Genomic DNA, 20,199 nt, shown 5'->3' with positions numbered 1-20,199 from the left:
CAAAATAGTAACCTCTAGACAGTACTAAAGAACAAAACCAATCATGATTCTAGTATCAGACTGATTATGATTGGTATCAAACAGTAAAAAGGGAAAAAACAAAATTAAAGTGAATAGTAATTTTAATAATGCAGGCACAGTGGGATGTAGGTGTGGCAGGTCAATGTTTGCATGCGATTAGAGGTCTTTAATGTGCAAATTAACGACATTAGGAACCTAAAATGCATTTTAACGCTATTTTTTAATTTAATTTTTTTCTTACTTTTTTTCTACCCCAGCTCACCAGCATTTTCATGTTTTAACACTATCAAAGTCAAGTTTTTCTGCTTAGAGAAACTGCATAATATATACACTTACTGCATATATGCAATAAACTGGAAGTCTCTGCAGAATTATGAGAAATATACTTCAGAAATGCCCAACTTATTTCTTAATCTTACTTGGCAGTTACTTTTCTGCCAAGTGGAGAAATATTATGTCTTTTATTGAGGTCTATCTTGTTTAGGTGAGACAGTTTATGGCTTAGGTAAGAAGCTCTGAAACAGTTTAAAGCAAATTTTTTAAAGTTGTGTATATAAAGTTGCTAATGACGAGTCTGTGATTTTCAAGTTATAGAAAAAAGGCCCTGGAGATTAAAAATTAATATACACAGCTTTTCATAGAAAGATGGTATTCAAATTATCACCATCACAATCTCTTTGTAATTAAATAAACCACAAATCAGATTTTCCCGGCATAAAATTACTCATGCCAGTGAATTAAGAATTTTAGAGCGCACAAACATTTTAGCCTTTTAAAACAAAAGTATCCTGAACGGAATGTAAGTTACTTTCCACGCTAGTTGTTATTTCTAATATAACTGTGATAGGACAACTGCATACATCTTAACAGTTACTACAGAAATGTCCTTTTCCACTTTCATACACTAGACACTAGATGTCAAAGACACATAAAAATCTAAAAGCTAAAATGTTAAAGTTTGACTGTGTTGAAGATTTTTCTTTAATAAAGCTACTTATTTTTTGTTAAATGATCCACCTTCTACTCTGCATTCCAGGTACTTGTCCAACTCTGCCTCCTTCTTCACTGCTTCTGGCGATACTTTGGGTGCATTTGGAAAACAGATCAAAATCACACTCATGTTGTCTCGACTTCCCTGGGAAGAAAAAAATTTGAGAAATCTGAGTTTTCTTTTTGCTCTTCAAAGCCTTGAGAACCTTTACAGCTGTGCCAATTAGCTACACTTGTTCTAGTGAAAATGTTACTTTTAGGGAGAAAAATTATATATATGCGCGTGCACGCGCACGCGTGTGTGTGTGCAATGACTCCCACTCCCCCAAACAGTATAGAGAGAATACAGTATAACCAATACTCCAAAAGACAGGAGAGAAACATTACAGGTTAATCGCACTGTAATAATAATTTTTTATAATTCTATAAAACAATACTATTTGTAAACATTTACTGGTGACTTAATTTGAAGTGATACCTAACACAAATATACATGTACACACACATTCATTCCATACAACATGACAAAAAATTTTAGCGGCATTGTTTACAATAGGATTTGACCTGCAGTTACACGTACCTGATAAAATTACATTTAAAATAAATTATAAATTGTGGGGCTAATACATTTGCTTCATAAGTAGAAATATGAAATAAGAGGTAAAACTACACATAAGGTTTATAAACTAGCTTTTAACTTGTATAATTTTAAAAACTGACAACTTTTAGGAACTACATTCATTTTTAAAGACATCTAAGTATTCAAATGCTGTAATTAAAATATTTGAGTATCAAATATATCTAAGAATTTTTAAAAGTCAACATTTGTTTTAAAAAAAATCAAAGAATAAGTTAATAAGCATTATTGACAAAACAGAACAGTGTGTGGCAGAAAAAACACTGAACCCAAGTCAAGGGCTTGATTTTCTAGTCTTAATGCTGCTACCAATGTATAAAACCTTGTACAAGTCATTTATAATATCTCTAGGAAAGGGTGTAGCATGTATTATATGCTAAACTAGGCATTATATATATATACACACACACACACACACACACATATGCTTATTAATTCCTCAACAGTCCTATAAGATGCTATTATCTCCATTTTAAAGCTGAGAGAGATTGAACAATTTGTTCAGGAATGTAGAGTACAAAAGTAATAGAGGTAGGCTTTGGTCTCAAGTCTGTCTGACTCGTTAAAGTTTGTAGAATCTTCTCTGGCTTCAGCTTCCTCATTTGTAAAATAAAGGGGCTGAGCTAGCTCACCTATGTATATTATCCTATTTGATCTTCCTGACAACCCCATCAGACAACATAATAATGTCTTACCCTTTTTATGATGAAAAAAACTGATTATTCAGAGTTTAAATAGCTTACCTAAAACCATATAGTCTCATATTAAGTCCTTCTGACTCCATGTACAAGGCTATTTCTATTATATCACATCTAATGATCACTACATTCCTCTTTTAAGTGCTACAGACCCATTAAACCTTAGTTTCAAAGTATTAGGATATCATAAATGTACTGAGATATCACATGGTCAAAATATTAAATCTCTAAAATGCTTTTCATTTATAGACACTAAGGCCTAACCCTCCCCACCCTCTTTCTTTCAAAACATGCATTCTGATAAAATCTTTTTTACCTTTGATAATCTTCCACATTATTACAAAGCTCAAGTAGTAAGACTAAACATTCAGCTTATAACTCTTGCAGATATGGTAACTGGGTAATTTATTTCTGCATAGTGTTCCTAAGATATATTTTCATAACTGGTGAACAGTATCCTACAGTATCCTACAATTGTGCCAAAAACTTAGTTTTCAGAATTACAGATTCTAAGATGATTAAATACTAGGGTAGTGATTAATACGACATAAAATCACTTTATGTTTCTTAAAAAAGTCTAGCTACCTTATACAAACAGGTGTCGACTACTTCATTGCAAACTTTCTCAAGGTCATCAGTGACTTCAAGTCTGGATCTTACAAAATCACAGAGCTCTTCATTTCCCATAACATCCCAGATACCATCACATGCAAGGATAATGAACTGATCATCTTCTTCAGATCTTTCAATATCATGGACTTCAGGCTCTGGTGAGACAAGCTGCTCAGTAGGACCTTTTCCATGGACACATTTGTAATCAAAATCCCCAAGGGCCCTTGATACAGCCAGAGAGCCATTCACACGCTGAATCATTACAGAGCCACCTGCATTCTGAATTCGTTCTTTTTCCAGCGGATTACTTGGTTTGTGATCTTGTGTGAAGAAATGAACTTTCCTGTTCCTACAAAGTAAACCTCTTGAGTCTCCACAGTTAATGAAATAAGTATGTTGGGGAGAAATTAAGACACCTACAGCTGTTGACCCACTTCTATCTGCACCATGTTTCTTCTCTGACATAACTCTCATGTGTTCATCAATCTCCAGAAAACCTGTTCTGATTCCATTCTTTACATTTTCCACAGATGGTGCTCCTGCAGACCCTTTAAAATCCTGGTTATTGGTGATGTGATCTAACAAATGCTCACAGCAGTATTTGGCAACCTGAGAACCAGCATGCCCATCATACACAGCAAAGAATGACCACGATTCAAGTCCACTTGGCAAACCGATCACAGCCGTATGTGCATCCTCCATTTCAACACGCCAACCTTGCATGCTGCTTAGCCCATATCGCAACCCATTACCCTGCCCCTGGGCATTATGCTTTTCCATCTTTGGCTTGTCTAAAAATGCTCCCATTATGTCTTGATCCTCTAGGTCTGCAAAGGAAGAGAAACAGAAAAGTCAATAACTGTCTTATCAACAAAATATGTACCAAACAATCTTTTTAGTAAGTGAAAGAGATATGCAGGAATTCAAAACTCTTGTATTAAGCAGACATTCATTGTGTTGCCAACTTTGAATCTGGAGATTAACAAGGAGGAACTGGGGGAAAGCCTGACGAAGCACAGCGCACAACAGACAAAAAGGCAGAAAAAAACTAAAGCACTGGGATAAAGGGGAGAAGGCAGAAAGGAGACCTGGCAGTGGCCATCAACTTAAACAAACCAGGCCAAGTGTTTAAAGATACAATGAACATGTGTAAGCTCAGGATTAAGTTGTACATGTATCAATCAAGAAAAGCCAAGCGAATTCATGACATACCCAAAAAACCTACTAATTCAAATATCTTGGTTGAACATTCAGGGATTTTCAAGCTTGATTCCAAACTCCCTAGTTTTATCGTCACTGCATGAACTCTGAAAACCTAAAAAATAATCTACTCACAATGCTCCAAATTTGCATGCTCCTTCAAGCCTTTGCTCATGTCAGTTTCCTTAACTGGAAACTCTTGCCTCATCCTTTCTATTTATAGAAAAAAGTGCACCTATGCTTTTAAGTCTAGCTTACATTCTACCTTTTCCATGAGGTTTTTCAGTCTTTGATAAAGTAAGTTATTAAATTACTATAAAAGCTCTAGCCTCAAATTTCAAGTTGCAAGCAATTATATATACAGATAACAAAGTGTACTATATACATATATAACACAATTACTACTAGTAATCTATTAATCAAATAGTAATAACATGTACGATTATTATTATACTCTATGACCATTAGGTATATAAAGAAAATCAAAGGGTATAGTGACAGCCCTGCTGACAAGCCTGAAGGCTCAGCTAATCGACTCCTTTCCCAATACTCAAAATTTAACACTCCCTGGTCTAGAATGGGCCCACACAAGGCAAAAAGACAGCTGGTCAGAATTTACCTTGGCCCTTACCCTGAACAATAGCTTAGAAATGTAGAGACCTGGGTTCAAATAATCAAGTAAGTCACAATTGAACTAAAGGCAATCCGAAAGAAGGATAGCATGACAAACAGAAATTTAATGGAGGTGAAGAGGAGTTAGGTAGTAGGGAATAATGGCGGAGAAAAGTATCTAGGTAAATCACTATGCAGCTTTGAGCCTAGGGTATTGATGATGCTAATGATACTCAGCTCAGAGAGGGAACTTTGAGAAAAAGGGCAAGAAGAAAATCCTCCTAGGAAGGAAAGAAAAACATTTGTTTTCCCCTTCATTTTCCACGTAGGTCCAAACTGATACATAAGCAGAAAAGACTGGTTGATTGGCATGATAAAACCATCTGCCTCTGCCTCCTAGTACAGTTCAACTAATGGAATGTAAGTAATGAAAACTAGCTATCATTCATCCTTTACGGTGATATTTATCAGATTATTTTTCTGACATCAAGTTGATACACATTGCAAAGGTGAGTATTTTGATTGGATAAAGAATAACGTAATAATGACACCTTATTAGCAGGCAATGTTTAAGAAGTAGTCTAAGTCCCTCTGGTAAGTGTTTTACAAGCATTACTTCATTTAATCTCTTCAACAACTCTCTAAGGCAGGTAATAATATTATCTCCAAATTACAGATGAAGAACCTTAGCCAAGATTAAATAACTTGGCCAAGATCACTCAACTAATAAGTTTAATGGCATCAGGGCTCTGCTTCAAGTCTGTGTGACTCTAAAGCATTGTTAACCCCTAAGAAAATGGGTCTCTACCATGGCTGTGCAACAGAAAAATAAGTATTTCCAAATCAGAATTGCCAGGGTTGGAACCTAGGTATCTATGATTTTTAAATTTTCGTATGTGATTCTGAGACACAGTAAGACTGCAAACTGCTGGAAAAGATTAGATGCAATGCCTAAGGCAGAAGATGGAGGCACGTTAAGGGCCAACAAGAAATAATCAACCAAAATTGCAGTAATCAAGACCACTATCCTAGGTTACAAAACCACTATCCTAGACTAGAAACAAGGTGAAGCTTTACATAGGAAAGACCCCACTATCTTGAGAAAAGGTAAGAAAAAAAGAGATGTGAGTGAAACCCAAAAACTTAAACACATTTAAGAGACAAACCAACAGAAGAGAATAGTAATGACAAACTTTCTTCCTCTAAGAATTCACCAATAGCATGAAGTACTAAAGAAAATAAGTTACAAAATCAGACCAACGTGAGTTTAAATTCTGGCTCTACTACTTAGTAATAGTGTGACTACTGAACCTTTATGAGTCTCTTTCTCCATCTGTTCCTCTATAAAATGTATATAAGAAGGTGGCTGGGTGTGGTGCCTTACGCCTGTAATCCCACCACTTTGGGAGGCCGAGGTGAGCAGATCACGAAGTCAGGAATTCTAGGCCAGCCTGGCCAATATGGTGAAGCCCCGTCTCTACTAAAAATAAAAATTAGCCAGGCATGGTGGCACAGGCCCATAATACCAGCTACTTGGGAGGCTGAGGCAGAAGAATGGCTTGAACCTGTGAGGCAGAAGTTGCAGTGAGCCAAGCTGAAATCGCATCACTGCACTACAGCCTGGGCGACAGAGCGAGAGTCCATCTCCAAAAAGAAAAAAAGTATATAAGAAGGCACTAACCTTACAAGATTCTTATGAGGATTAAATGAAATAATGTATACAGTACACAAAGTATAGTGTCTAGCACATTATAAGTAATATAGACATTATACGATTATTACACCATTTTTTCTGCCAGAGGAGGCAGTCAATCACAATATTTCCTCCTTGCTGCCAGCTCTGATTACCATTACATTAAACTTCTACATGATATACTTTAAAAGACACTTTAAACACTTCATTAGTAAATAGGGGAAGGCACATTTAAAACAAATGCCATTTCTCATCCATCTGGCAAAATCAAGAGTTGATCAGAATGTGGAGAAACAGGAACTCCCCTAGAGTGCTGACAGGAGTTTAAATTGGTTCAACCACTCTGAAATGCAACTGGCAAGAGCTAGTTGAAGAAGCTGAAGATACACTTAAGCAAATACTCAGCAATTCCACTTCTAATTGTAGATCTCAAAACAATGTTTTAAAAATAATGAACATGGGTGATAAAATCAGTTTAATCAGTATGGGTTACACACAACTCAATCAGCTGGGTTGTGTGTAAACTGCATTTTAAAAAGATAAAATAGGCCAGGCACTGTGGCTCACGCCTGTAATCTCAGCACTTTGGGAGGCTGAGGTGGGTGGATTAATTGAGGTCAGGAGTTCGAGACCAGCCTGGCCAACACGGTGAAACCCTGTCTCCACTAATACAAAAAATGAGCTGGGTGTGGTGGCAGGCGCCTGTAATCCCAATTACTCAGGAGGCTGAGGCAGGAGAACTGTTTGAACCTGGCAGGTGGAGGTTGCAGTGAGCCAAGATCATGCCATTGCACTCCAGCCTGAGCAGCAAGAGTGAAACAATGTCTCAAGAAAACAAAACAAAACAAAATAGAGTGCATCCCAGGTGATAAAAGTAAGTAAATACTGTTTCTTGAAGTCTTTTTTCAAGTGTATATTTGTATTTACTAAACTGAGGTGTATATAATTCTTACTGTGGTCACAATAAAAAGTATGAAACATGCTGTCTTGAAGAAACTCTCCCAGCCATCCATCCAAGGTGACCTGTTCAATGATCTTTTTGGAGAATCATAATAGTCAGTGTTGGAAATAACCTAACTGCTCATTAGAAGGTAGAATGAATAAATAACAGAATACAATTTATCAAAAACAGATCTAATTACATAAACACAGCTATTCCTAAAAAACAAAAGAAGACAATATGCTGAACAAGACAGCAAAACAATTCTATACACATATTTGGTGAAAGTATAAAAACAAGGATAGGATGAATACAGACAAACTTCAGAATAGTGGCTGTAAGCTCCATGAGAGCAGGGACTTTTTGTTTTATTCACTGGTGTCTTCCTAGCACTTGGAGCACAGCCTAACACACAGAAGTAGTTCAATCTTTGTTGAATGACTAGTTTCTCTCTGGGAAGACAAAGAGAATGGCTTCAGGAAAGGGTCTAACACAATGGGATACAGCTGTATCTGCAACTGGTGTTTCCCGGACTTTGAAGCGGTAACAGGGAATTTAGGAACACAGTATCTGCTTTAGTTTTTCTAAATTATCTCTGCTTTTAGCTTTTCTTTGGTTCATCTAAGGTAAGCTGAATTCCTTCAAAAGTTACCTGTACTAAGAAGTCAAAAAAAAAAAAAAAAAAAAAAGAGAAGAAAAAAAGAAACTGAGAGCCAAAGAAAAGCAGACCATGAAATCTTTTAAAAGCACATAGGATTGTCTTAACTAAGATTCACATCTATATTAGATTAGGAGCCTGGCTTTCCTCCTTATTCTTTTCTATAGCCTACATTTTTATCTCTGAACAATTCATGAGATAACCGGTGGTCACAGGCTTAATAACAACATCTAACACTGATGGAGAGATTACTACTAGTCAAGCACTGTTCTAAAGTTTTGTATATCTATTAACTTCTTTAATCTTCACACCAATCCTAAAAGATAGGTACCCTGTTTTACTCATGAAGAAACTGAGCCACAGTGAGGTTAAGTCATCTGTTGAAGGTCAACAGCAAATTGCCTTATCTCTGTGTCTCAATTCCCTTAACTAGGATGAGGGAGGGAGGCTGAGGAGGGAGGTACTATGCTTAAGACACTTGACATCTACTAGTAAAGCATTCCTCAACTTCCTCATCTGTACAGTGGGCATATTAATACTTTCCTCTGAATGCTGTTGCAAGGTTTAAATGAGGCAATGCCTTGCAAGGCACCCATACGGAGCCTGGCAAAAATGAGGCACTCAGCAAGCAGACACTGTTTAATTACTAATTCCTACACACACAGCCACATCTAGATTCCAACCTCAACTAGCAGGGAACTTACTCTCACTTTTATAAAGAAGTACAGTAGTTATTTTCCAGATATACACATGAAACTACCAAATGATTAATTCTTTAAAGATAGAATATACTTTCTAAAAGCAAACCCCAGACTTCAAAAAATATATACAGTATATTAGAATATAAAAATGTAACAAACCAAGTAACCATCTGATAAAATTTTACGTTTAGTTCCATAGCAACTGTAAATACACAGTCAAGGGTAAATTAATAGTTCTGTGGCTGGACTTTTACATACTGAAAATAGGCAATATAAAAATCTTACCTCCTTGGGTTCTGAATAATTTGTAGAGTCCTGGGGAAGCAGCCAACTATAAGCTACATGGATACAAGAGCTGATTATATAAATATAATACCAAAAAGTACTTACTTGCAAATGCTATGTTTACACAGTCATCTTCATAAGTGGACTACTAAAGAGTATTTTATTTAGTCCAATAATTAAATTGGCATATATCCATAAACAGTAAATCCCAAGGGGATTGAATTTGTCCATGAAAGTTTTTAGTTTCTGAGAGAAATTTTAGTTCTCACCTAGTCATAAATCTATTCTTGACTACAAGCTGAGTCTCATCACAGCACTACTATTATCGGTTGATCTAAACTTTTCAAAACAAAGTACTACGACAAAAAATAAGACTGAATTAATATTTGACATAATCAGAAAATTTTGTGAATATTTTGTACCTTTTAAAACCAAACTAATCTCTAAATTGAAAAATTCTAAGGCTGGGCCAAGAAGTCATTAATTAATGTTCAGCCGCTGCCTTTTACTAAGCAAAGCTGAACTCATAGTAGAGTCTTGAACCTGGTCATTTGGTTTAATCCACTCAGGATTATAGTGAATAATAATTTTTTAAATGCTCTATATATTTTGTTGTTAAAATCCCTAAGCAACATGTTACCCCAAAGTAACAAGAGTTATTCAATGACAATTTGAGCAGAATCCTTAAAAAGTTGAGTAATAAAACCCTACATTATATTTTTCTATTTACCTAGGGACACATAGCCTAATAGAGAACCCCTCCAGGCTCTATAAACAAAGGACATAGATACATACAATGTGGAGAAAATTATATTCTCTTAGCAAATAATACCAGAGTGATTCTTACTAATATAACAAAAGAACACTGCTAAACAGGCATTCCAAGAAGGGTGGATGCTGGTAACTAGACGACCTTAGATGACCACTGAGATAATAGGTTTGGTTTTAAACATTTGGGAGAAAAATTTAGAGTAGACTTGCATTAGAGATAAGAAATCTAAAGGCTGAAGGGAAATCCAAAGAGAAAAAAATATATAGTAAGAGACTACAAGCTCCCTGGGGAAGGTGGGGAAAAGGAACATTAACAAACAGCACAGGCCACAGTGTATAATACGGCAATATTCAAATTATCTGCAGGAGATGTAGAGCATAAACTCTCTACTACTACCAAATCTTTATATTCTACATTGCTCACTAATGCTTACATATGTATGGACTTTGTCCTCAAAGATAAGGACAAATGGTCAGCTGACTTCTGGAACGCACATTTATTAACAATAGAGTATTAAGCAATATACTGCATACCTGGGGTTCAAAGAAGAAATGCATAACCCTTGCAGCTACATCTCTATAAAGGATAATTTACGCTACATAAACTACACTTAATTTCCCAAGCTATGTGAAATAGTAATAAATTCTAGTTTGTAATCCAAGGCAGCCATCTCAAAGTTATCCATGGTAATGAGAAATAAGCACATTAACAAAACTGTAGCAAATCTGGAAAAAAAAAAAAAGGCTAATCTTTGGAAATTTTTCTCCCATTTGGAGCTGAAATTTCCCACTGATTGTTGCTTTAAAAATGATTAGAACCATGGTGGCACATGCCTGCAGTTCCAGTGCTTTGGGAGACTGAGGTGGGAGGACCACTTGAGGGCAGTTCAAGACCAGCCTGGGCAACACAGCGTGACCCTGTCTCTGAAAAAAATAATTTTAAAAAAGATAAGCAGGGCATAGTGGTGAATGCCTGTAGTCCTAGCTACTCAGGAGGCTAAGGAAGGAGGACTGCCTGGGCCCACGAATTTGAGGCTACAGTGACCTATAATGGTGCCACTACACTCCAGCCTAGGCAACAGAGTAAGACACTGTCTCTAAAAAATCAAAATAATAAAAAATTACTCATATTTATAGTTACAAATTTGATTTTGATAATGTGTGTAATTAATCAGAGCCAAAATGTAGAAATGACTTGTCCAAACCTATTTTACAAATGAGAAGGTGCAGAGAAATAGAATAATTTGCCCAAGGTTACAAAGCTGGTTCAGCAGTAAGGTTAAGAATAAGACTTAGGTTTCTAGACTTACACTCCAATTCTCCTACATGTGCTATCCTGTATACTTGCAAATGAGATAATGAAAATCTAAATGTGTAGGCTTTTTAAAGACAACGTACAAGATAAGGAAGACTGTCACAGAACAAAACTAAAACTTCCCTCAGCGCCGTATCTTCTTCTGCCTACAAGTCTATGTATTTTCTTTTCTAAATCTCTAAAACTGCCAAAGATAAATGACCTTTAAAAAAAAAAAAAAAGGAAGAAGAGAAAAGAAAGAAATCTAAAATTTTCTGTCTGGAACTGAAAGATAACAACAGTGAACTAATTACAATTTCTAGCAAAGCCAATTTCAGATACTTAGGCTAAATAAAGTGTAAAAATGAACATAGAAAAATAAGATGACTTTTTCTTAATGCAGCAGTTAAAAAGAGGGAGACTCAGTATTCATTAGCGCAAAATTAGAAACTACCCACCAAGATATGAGATGACATTGAATGAATAAAACAATTGCAGACTGACTGTCAATTAAAAAAGAGGCACTCTGAAAATAGTTTCATGGAAATGAAAAGCAATTTACTGAATTGAAAATTGCAATAGAGACAATGAATGGCAGATTGGATGCTACAGGAAAAAAAAGGATCAATAAATGAGTGAATCATTTCAATGAATTCTTTCAGAATCCTCTCCTCCTACTTTTCTGCTGTAATAGGACTGTCCTCTCAATGATGATAAATCCTCTACTAGACTAGCTTTGGTGCCCATGTTTCAAAGGAGTCTTAAATGACTTACAGTTTTTTCAGGGATCTTACACTATTTTCCTTTTTCTCCTTTGTATCAACCTTTCTCAGTTGGAGTGTGACTTTTAAAGCCACAAGTGTCACCTATGTTACCCATTTAAAATAAGTTTTCATGTGACCTATTCCCCTCGAGCTACCCACCTGCCTTTCTTCTCTTTACAGTTAAACTTCTTTAAAAAAATGTTGATGCTCCAAAAGGCTGTCTGGCCATTCTACCAAATCAAGTTCCTCCAAGTCACTTAATCTACGGGACACTTTTAGCCCTCCTCTAACTGGTTGCTCACAGAAGCATTCAACTTTAACACTCCCTCCAGAAACACTCTTCCCATTGGCCTTTCAAGATGCTACACACACTCCCAGCTTTCTTCCTACCCCTAAGCTTTTTCGTAGTCTCCTATGCAGGCTCATTTTCAACTCCCAAGCCATTAAACATTGGCATTCCTCAAGGCTTACATGTAGACCGTTTTCCCATTCTGTGCTGCCTCCCTGAGCACTCTCACATATCTGCAGCTTTTACGAGTGAATGGCACCATCATCCACCAAGGTGAATACAAACCAAGAACATTCACTGGGTATGGTGTTGCATACTTGTAGTCCCAACTACTTGGAGGCTGGGGCGGGAAGACTGATTGAATCCAGGAGTTCAAGACCAGCCTACGCAATACAGCAAGACCCCAACTCAGAAAAAGAAATAGAAACTAAGGATATATTTGATACCTCTCTCTACCTCATCTCCCATCTGTCCATCATCAAATCCCATGGGTTATATGCTTCCTAAACATTCTCAAATCTGTCTACTTTTTTTCTACCAATGCCCTGGTCTCAAGCTACCATCATTCTCACTGCAGAATACTAGCTTCTTTAGTCTCTTCACATGGATCCTGGCATCCCTCTAATTCATTCTCCAAACTGCAGCCTAAGGAAATCTTTCAAAATGCAAATTTCACCATATCACTTCTGTACTAAAAGTTTCTCCAACGCTTTCCACTGCTGGGGGTAGGAGGTGGATAAAGAACTGCTTAATATGGCTCACATGAAGGCCCTGGATAGTCAAGTCCCCACCTACCTTCTCCAGCCTCATCTCACTTCATACTGTCCCTTCCCACTAGATTCTCTACTCCAACCACAAGGGCTTTCTTACAGTACCTCGTACTTATCATACCTCCTTCCTCCAAATATATAAACAAATGCTACTTTCCCTACCTTAACAGCTATTCTCTCATGTCTTAGTTAATTCCTACTCATTCTTGAGATCTCAACTCAAGCATCAGTTCTTCAAAGGAGCTTCCTTTGAGTTCCCTAGGTCAACTCCCCTAGCACAAAGTATATAGTAGATTATTAATAAATATTTGCTGAATAAACTCAAAGAAAAATCAGATGCAAATAAAAATTCAGTAACAAGGAGAGTGCACCCAAAAAGTAAATATGCATATAAAAAACAAGACTTTCTGAAGGAGAAACAGAGAAGCTATCATCAAAGAAATGAGAAGAAAGTGTTCCTCAGTTGAAGCCTTTTCAAAATTAACAAGCTCACTGAATTAACTGTTCAAAACCCACTCCTAGTTGTTCACAACTATACAAATGCAAGGAAAAGAAAAAGAAATACTATAATGCAAGGTTCTAGACAAAAACATGAGCAATCATAAAAGGAAAGAATATCAAATTGGTATTAGCCATCTTAACAGCAAAACTGAATCCAAAAGGTATTAGAGAATAAACCAAGTTCTAAGAGTAAAGGTTCATGAAACTAGAATAACATATCACCAAACTGATAATGGGTATGGATATAAAGAGCGTATGAATGTATGCTTTGTGTCCTCTGTGTCTTTTTTTGTTTTTGTTTTTGAGACAGAGTCTCACTCTGTCGCCCAGGCTGGGGTGTTGCGGCGCGATCTTGGCTCCTGGATTCAAGTGATTCTGTGCCTCAGCCTCCCAAGTACCTGGGATTACAGGCATGCGCCATCACGCCCAGTTAATTTTTTGTATTTTTAGTAGAGATAGGGTTTCATCATGTTGGCCACGTTGGTCTCAAACTCCTGACCTCAAGTGATCCCCTTGCCTTGGCCTCTCAAAGTGCTGAAATTACAGGCATGAGCTACCACCGCCAGCCTCCTGTATGTCTTAAAATGTCTTCCACCCTCATCCCCCCAACACTCCCACTAGTGTACACACATTCCTGGATATAAAGTATACACTCATAACATCTTTATAAAAAATCTGTGAGAAAAAATTCCAGCCAAGCAAATATCTACTCATTATATTTCAAAACCAATTTCATCTCTATATGACTTTTCATTAGTTTAACTCTAACAACATGATAAAAAAGAAGAAACTTGAATTCATAAAAATAACATATCTAGAAAAACAAAATCATGAACATAAAGTAAAAAGAACTTAGACTTGCCCAATTATCCAATAATTGGGAGACACTTCATGTCACGTGACACATCAACATCAAAACACATATGAAACATAAAAAAAATGGAAATACCTGTCATCACAAGATTAAAGTTAAAAGTTATAGGTCTATCCAATATGTGATGCTGGACAAGTCCTCTGGCTTAATGTCTAACTTTCCTCATCAACAAATAAGCAACCTTGATTATCTGTCAATTACCTTGTTCTGAGAAATGTATAAAACGTTAAATGAGAAGACTAAAGTTCTGGGGACACCTAAGTAAACATCATTAGTAAAGTAATACTTTAAAATCATGTGGATGGAATTCCCATTTTAAAAACTCTTATTCTCAATATCAAGATTATAAGAGACACACAAAATTATTTCACTACAGCAAGACCAGCTTGTAAGAAATGCAAAGAAAAAAGCAGCTACAAACTAGGACTACAAGCTGATAACCTGAATTTGACCTTCACATATTTCCTCTCCCCAGAACAACATGCATTCTCCAGAGTCCCTAGCAATCTTTATTGACCACATCCAATTCAATTCATGTACTTTTCCACCATGGCATCAGAGTTTGCATCATTCGATAAAGAGGACAATATCTGTGATTCTAACAAACAGCAGAATCTATGAGGCTTTACTCTAATCCAATTTTTGACTAATATGTCTGCCTCACTCTAAAGTAGCAAAACAAAATGATACCTAGTAGGCTGAATAATGACTCCCAAAGATACCAGTCCTAATCCTATAAATGTTACCTTATTTGGAAAAAAAGGTCTTTGCAGATGTGATTAAGAATCTTGAGATGGAGAGAGAATCCTGGATTATCCAGAGACCTCTAAATGAACTCACATGTCCTTAGAAGAGACAGTCAGGGGAAGATCTGAAACACACAGAGAAGGTGATGTGAAGACACAGCAGACAGAGATTTGAAGACGCTGGTCTTAAAGATTGGAGGGATGTGGCTACCAAGCAAGTGATGAGGCTGACAGCCACTGGAAAGTGAAAAAAAGCAAGAAACAGATTCCTCCTTAAAGCCTCAGGAGTGAGCACATTCTTGGTGACACCTTGATTTTGGCCCCGTGAAAATGATTTTGAACTTGTGGCCTCCAGAACTGTAAGAGAATAAATCTGTATTGTTTTAAGCCACCCAGTTGGTGATAATTTGTTATAGCAGCCATGGAAATTAGCACAATGCCCAACAGTCAAGTTCCTCTGTTGAGAAGGAAAACCCGCCAAACTTGTAAAGATGAAAATGTGCAGTAATTTCAACAAGCATCACGAGAAAAATCAAGAGAGACAAAAGTTTCTTACCTGTAACAGGTTAATAGAACCAAATCCCTATCATTTCTCTAAAAAATACTGAAATATGATAACTAAAATAATTTAATGTAATTCAGCCTGTTAAATTCCAAGGCAGAAAGAGGTAATGGTATCCTAGTATACTGACAGAAAGGCAAGGAGTATCTAGTTACACTATTTTTGGGCAAACAACAGAGGAAACTGCCACCCTTTAAGTAAAAAAACAGAAACAAAATTTATGGAACTCATACAAAAATTCTGAAATAAAAAAGTACTCAAGAACATGATGTCACAGTCTAGAAGATTTGCCTTAGAAAACTAGGTGACAACTTACATATAAGAAAATTTTTAAAAACCTAATTTGTGAAATAGGAATGAAAAGAATCTAGAATATAAAAAGTATCAACAGAGGCTTAAAAAAGATATTTGAGAGAAAAAATATCATTGCAATATTTTAAATGTCATGAAAAGTAATGAGGAATGAAGACTCTAGAGCAAACAATCTGCAAGGGGCAAAAATGAACAGGACAAAAACCATCCAGTATGCAAGTAAGCATAAAGAAACAAAAGCAAGTAGACTGGAGAAAAGATATACACAATGCAGATCCAACAGCTTAATTAGCACACTGTAAATAAGAAAACCAAATAATGGAGGAAAAATTAAATTTCAAAGACAGAAGAAATAAATCATAAACTAAGGACTGAACTTGTTGATTGAATGGCATTTATCGAATACTAGATACATTTAGTAGAAACTGACCAATACCAAAGCATAATCTGAAGATTATGAATTTTAAGAATACAATTCAGACAAAATAAACATGCCATCGGCTGGGCACGATGGCTCACGTCTGTAATCCCAGCACTTTGGGAGGCCGAGGCAGGGGGTCACCTGAGGTCAGGAGTTCGAGATCAGCCTGGCCAACGTGACAAAACCCCATCTCTACTAAAAATATAAAAATTAGCCGGGCGTGATAATGAATGCCTGTAATCCCAGCTACTCGGGAGGTAGAGGTAGGAGAATCGCTTGAACCCAGGAGGTGGAGGTTGCAGTGAGCCTAGTCACACCATTGCACTCCAGTCTGGCTGACAGAGCAAGACTCCATCTCAAATTAAAAAAATAAAATAAACATGCCAAAAAAAAGAAAAAAAAAAGAAAAAAAAGAAATCAGGCTGGCCCCAGACTTCTTTGCAACATCAGATGATAGGCAACGAAGTAATGCCTATAAACGTTGAGGATAAAGAGGTTTTATTCCAAGAATACTATGACTAGCAAGGTTGTCATTTATATGTAAAGGCCATAGGAAGACATTATCAAATATGCCAGCCCTAAAGTAATGTTATCCAAATTTCATATCTGAAAAAAAAGAAAAACTATTTAAAGATAGATTCATGCAATCAAGAGACTAATCAAAACCAAGAAACTAAAAAATAAAGATGTCAGTATAAAACTACTTTGCTGTGGTCAAAATACACTAGGCAAAAAAGATACTAAGAATTGCAATTTCAATTTCAGACGAAGTAAATCACAAGGAATAAAGCAATAAACAGAATCAGAGCCATGTTTTAAATTGGTAAAAGATGTGGTCCAAAATTTCAAGACTATATATTCTGTTCAAACACACTTAAAACATTAATTGAAAAATCAAACATTTATTGGATTATATGTTGGAAAGAAAAGCTTATAGATTTCTAACACACTCCCCCATCCTACCCCACAGACCAAAAAAAAAAAAAAAAAAAGAAAATGAAATGACACATCTGACTTAATACATTAACAGTAGATATTGATAATGTGTACAGAAAGAAGAAAACCTCAAACATCTGGAAATTGCTTTAAAAGTAAGCTTTGCATTGGGTTTATACATTTCTCCAGTTTGCATTGAGTTTATATATTTCTACAATTATAGAATATTTAGAAACAATAATGAGAAAAATCCCCTATCAAATTCTGAGATGTGACCAAACCTTATTAAGAAAACTCACATTTAAGCCAGCAATAGTGTGCTGAAAAATAGGAAAAAAAAAATTCACACTTAGTTTAAAAAAATCAGTATACTAAAGAATATCAGTATACAAAATATTCAACCTAAAAAGAAAAATGAACCACATACACATACAAAATAAAAGCTGAAGGATTATGTAAAATTACAGAACATGTTATATATGAAAAAAATAAAATAGGTAAGCAACTAAATAGTCTAACTAAAAAAATTATTTAAAATTAGAAGCCAAACAGGCTATACTCACCTCACAAACAGAATTTTATTGTTGTAAAATAAATCACTCTGTACAATTCTCTGTTAATAAATTCGAAAATATGGAGGAAAGTAACAGTTCTTGGAAAACAATTTTTTGTTTTCAATTAGTGCTAGAGTGAAGACCAGAAACTTGGAACAATAAGAGAAAGTTATTAAAGAACTACTCCTCAAAAAACTCCAGAGTTCCTGAAAAACAAAATGCAGAAAGACTAAAGAACCAGTCCAGGTTAATAGAGACCAAGGAGATCAAAACAAACTGTAATATGTGATTATGGACCAGCTTGGATGAAGGCAGAGGGTGAAGGAGTGCGATGGGGAAGATTGTTATAAAGCACATTACTGGGACAACTGATAAAATCTGACTATGGGTCGTATATTAGATAATAGTATTGTATGAATGTTAAATTTCCTAAATTTGATAATTGAACTACGGTTATGTAAGAGAAAGTTATAGTTCTTGTTCTTAGGGGGCACACATTTAAATATTTAAGAGTAAAGGTTCATGATGTCTGTACTGAGTCTTAAATGGTTCAGCAAAACTAAAAAATAACAAACTGTGTGTGTGCATGCCAAGAGAATATGAATACATATATGCACATACACAGGGGAAAAAGTTTGTAAAACAAATGTGGAAAAATGTTAATAACTGGCCATTTAAATAACTACGGAAGTTCATTATATTATTTTTGCAAATTTTAAATTTGGATTGTTCTCAAAATAAGCTATTAAAAATAAAAGTGCATCAGGCAAGATTATTTCAAAACAGGACCTTTCAAGCCTTAAGGAAGCATGTAACTCTCAAATTAAATTATCTAGAGATTACAGGAAAAAAATTCCAATTCTTTTTACAAACCTATCATAATCCTTCTATAAAATTTGACAATGACAGCACTAAAAAAATAAAACCACAGTCCAAACATACTCATTAATACAGACGCAAAAACACAAGTAAAATATATATTACAAATCACCAAATAGGGTTCATTTTAGGAACATAACAATGAGCCAACATTAGGCAGCTGACTAATATAAGTCATCTTTGTAAAAGTTTAAAAAAATTCATATGATCATCTCATCATATTCTAAAAGAGATTTGATAAAATGTATTCCTTAATACTTACTTCAAGCCAAAGAGGAAAAACCTCAGTACTAGAACAATTCCCAGGAAAGAAAAAAGAACAAGGAAACCAACTCTTATCCCTGTAACTTAGCAATGTCTAGAAATAATGGTTATTGAGATAAGCCAAGGCTAACAAAAAGAGGCATAAAATTATAAGATCAAATTATTATTTGCAGTTAATGACTACATGATGGCAAACTCAAAACCTGAAATGATAGGGAAAAAATACTCAATAAGATTATCTGACTATAGAAAATTATATATGAAAATGATTAACAGTAATCACTTAAAAAGTTAAGAGAAAACAAATAAAAGTATATTTAAATAAATGACAAGAAATAGAACCTTTTTAAGAGGGCTTCAGAATACAACACACTTTTTTTTCTTGGATAGGAAGATTCAAAATTGTGAAGATGGTTATCCTCCCTTTATTAATCTATAAATTCAATATAATCACAACTGGACCTTTTTGTTCCCAGACCTTGATTAAATAATTTCAAAATACATATGAATAAATGTGAATAGCCAAAACAATCCTAAAATCATGAGCATCTGCAATACCTGATACTTAAACTGTAATTTCAAAATTACAGTATTTAAGAGGCAATACTAATGCAGGAATAAACTGATGAGTGAAACAGAACTGAGAATCCAGAAAGAGCTCTCTGGGAACAGAGATTCAATAATGGGTGTCTGAAAGCTGATCTTTTCCACTTCTGCCCTCCAGTGGTGGGTAGCTGAATCCCTACAACATCACACCTTAAAATAAATACCAAGAGATTAAAAGATTGAAGTGTGAAGTATTAATAATAAAATGATACCAGTAGATGTAGGCAAATATTTCTGTAATCTTACAGTAGGAAAGGACTTTCTAAGGATGACAAGACTGACTTCAAAGGAATAAGGAAAAGTGACTCCAGAGAAAAAAACTTCTACACTATAAAATAAAGCTCATTAACCTGAAAAGCAAACGTCTTTTAAGTATCCGCAATATATACATAAAAGTTAATATTACTACAATACACAAACACCTATTTTAGAAGACAATAAAAATGAACACTTTAAAGGAAAAGAAATGGGCAATGAATGTGAACAGGCAATTAAATAAACAAAAGAATATAAATGGCTAATAAATATATGGAGCAATGATCAATCCTGCTAGCTACTAAACACAAATTTTTTATACATTACCTTATCAAAGATTTAAAAATTGTAACA

The 20,199-nt window shown here is 35.4% G+C and overlaps 1 protein-coding gene across 4 annotated transcripts in view; it reads right to left on the bottom strand.

Annotated features, from left to right (window-relative positions):
- Positions 1–20,199, bottom strand: part of PPM1A (protein phosphatase, Mg2+/Mn2+ dependent 1A) — a 52,215-nt gene that overhangs the window by 12,243 nt on the left and 19,773 nt on the right. For 3 of the 4 annotated variants that reach the window (XM_025391945.1, XM_025391949.1, XM_025391947.1), the window contains exons 2-3: positions 2,932–3,785; positions 1,039–1,156 (exon numbers count right to left, since the gene is read on the bottom strand). In XM_025391945.1, coding sequence (XP_025247730.1) covers positions 1,039–1,156; positions 2,932–3,785 — 972 coding nt within the window. Of the gene's footprint in view, positions 1–1,038; positions 1,157–2,931; positions 3,786–9,316; positions 9,404–20,199 lie in introns of all 4 variants that reach the window. The other variant, XM_025391948.1, reaches the window with a different exon arrangement.

Source organism: Theropithecus gelada, chromosome 7b, assembly GCF_003255815.1.
Source record: "Theropithecus gelada isolate Dixy chromosome 7b, Tgel_1.0, whole genome shotgun sequence".
Lineage (NCBI taxonomy): Eukaryota > Metazoa > Chordata > Mammalia > Primates > Cercopithecidae > Theropithecus > Theropithecus gelada.
This window is presented reverse-complemented; position numbering and strand designations above follow the sequence as displayed.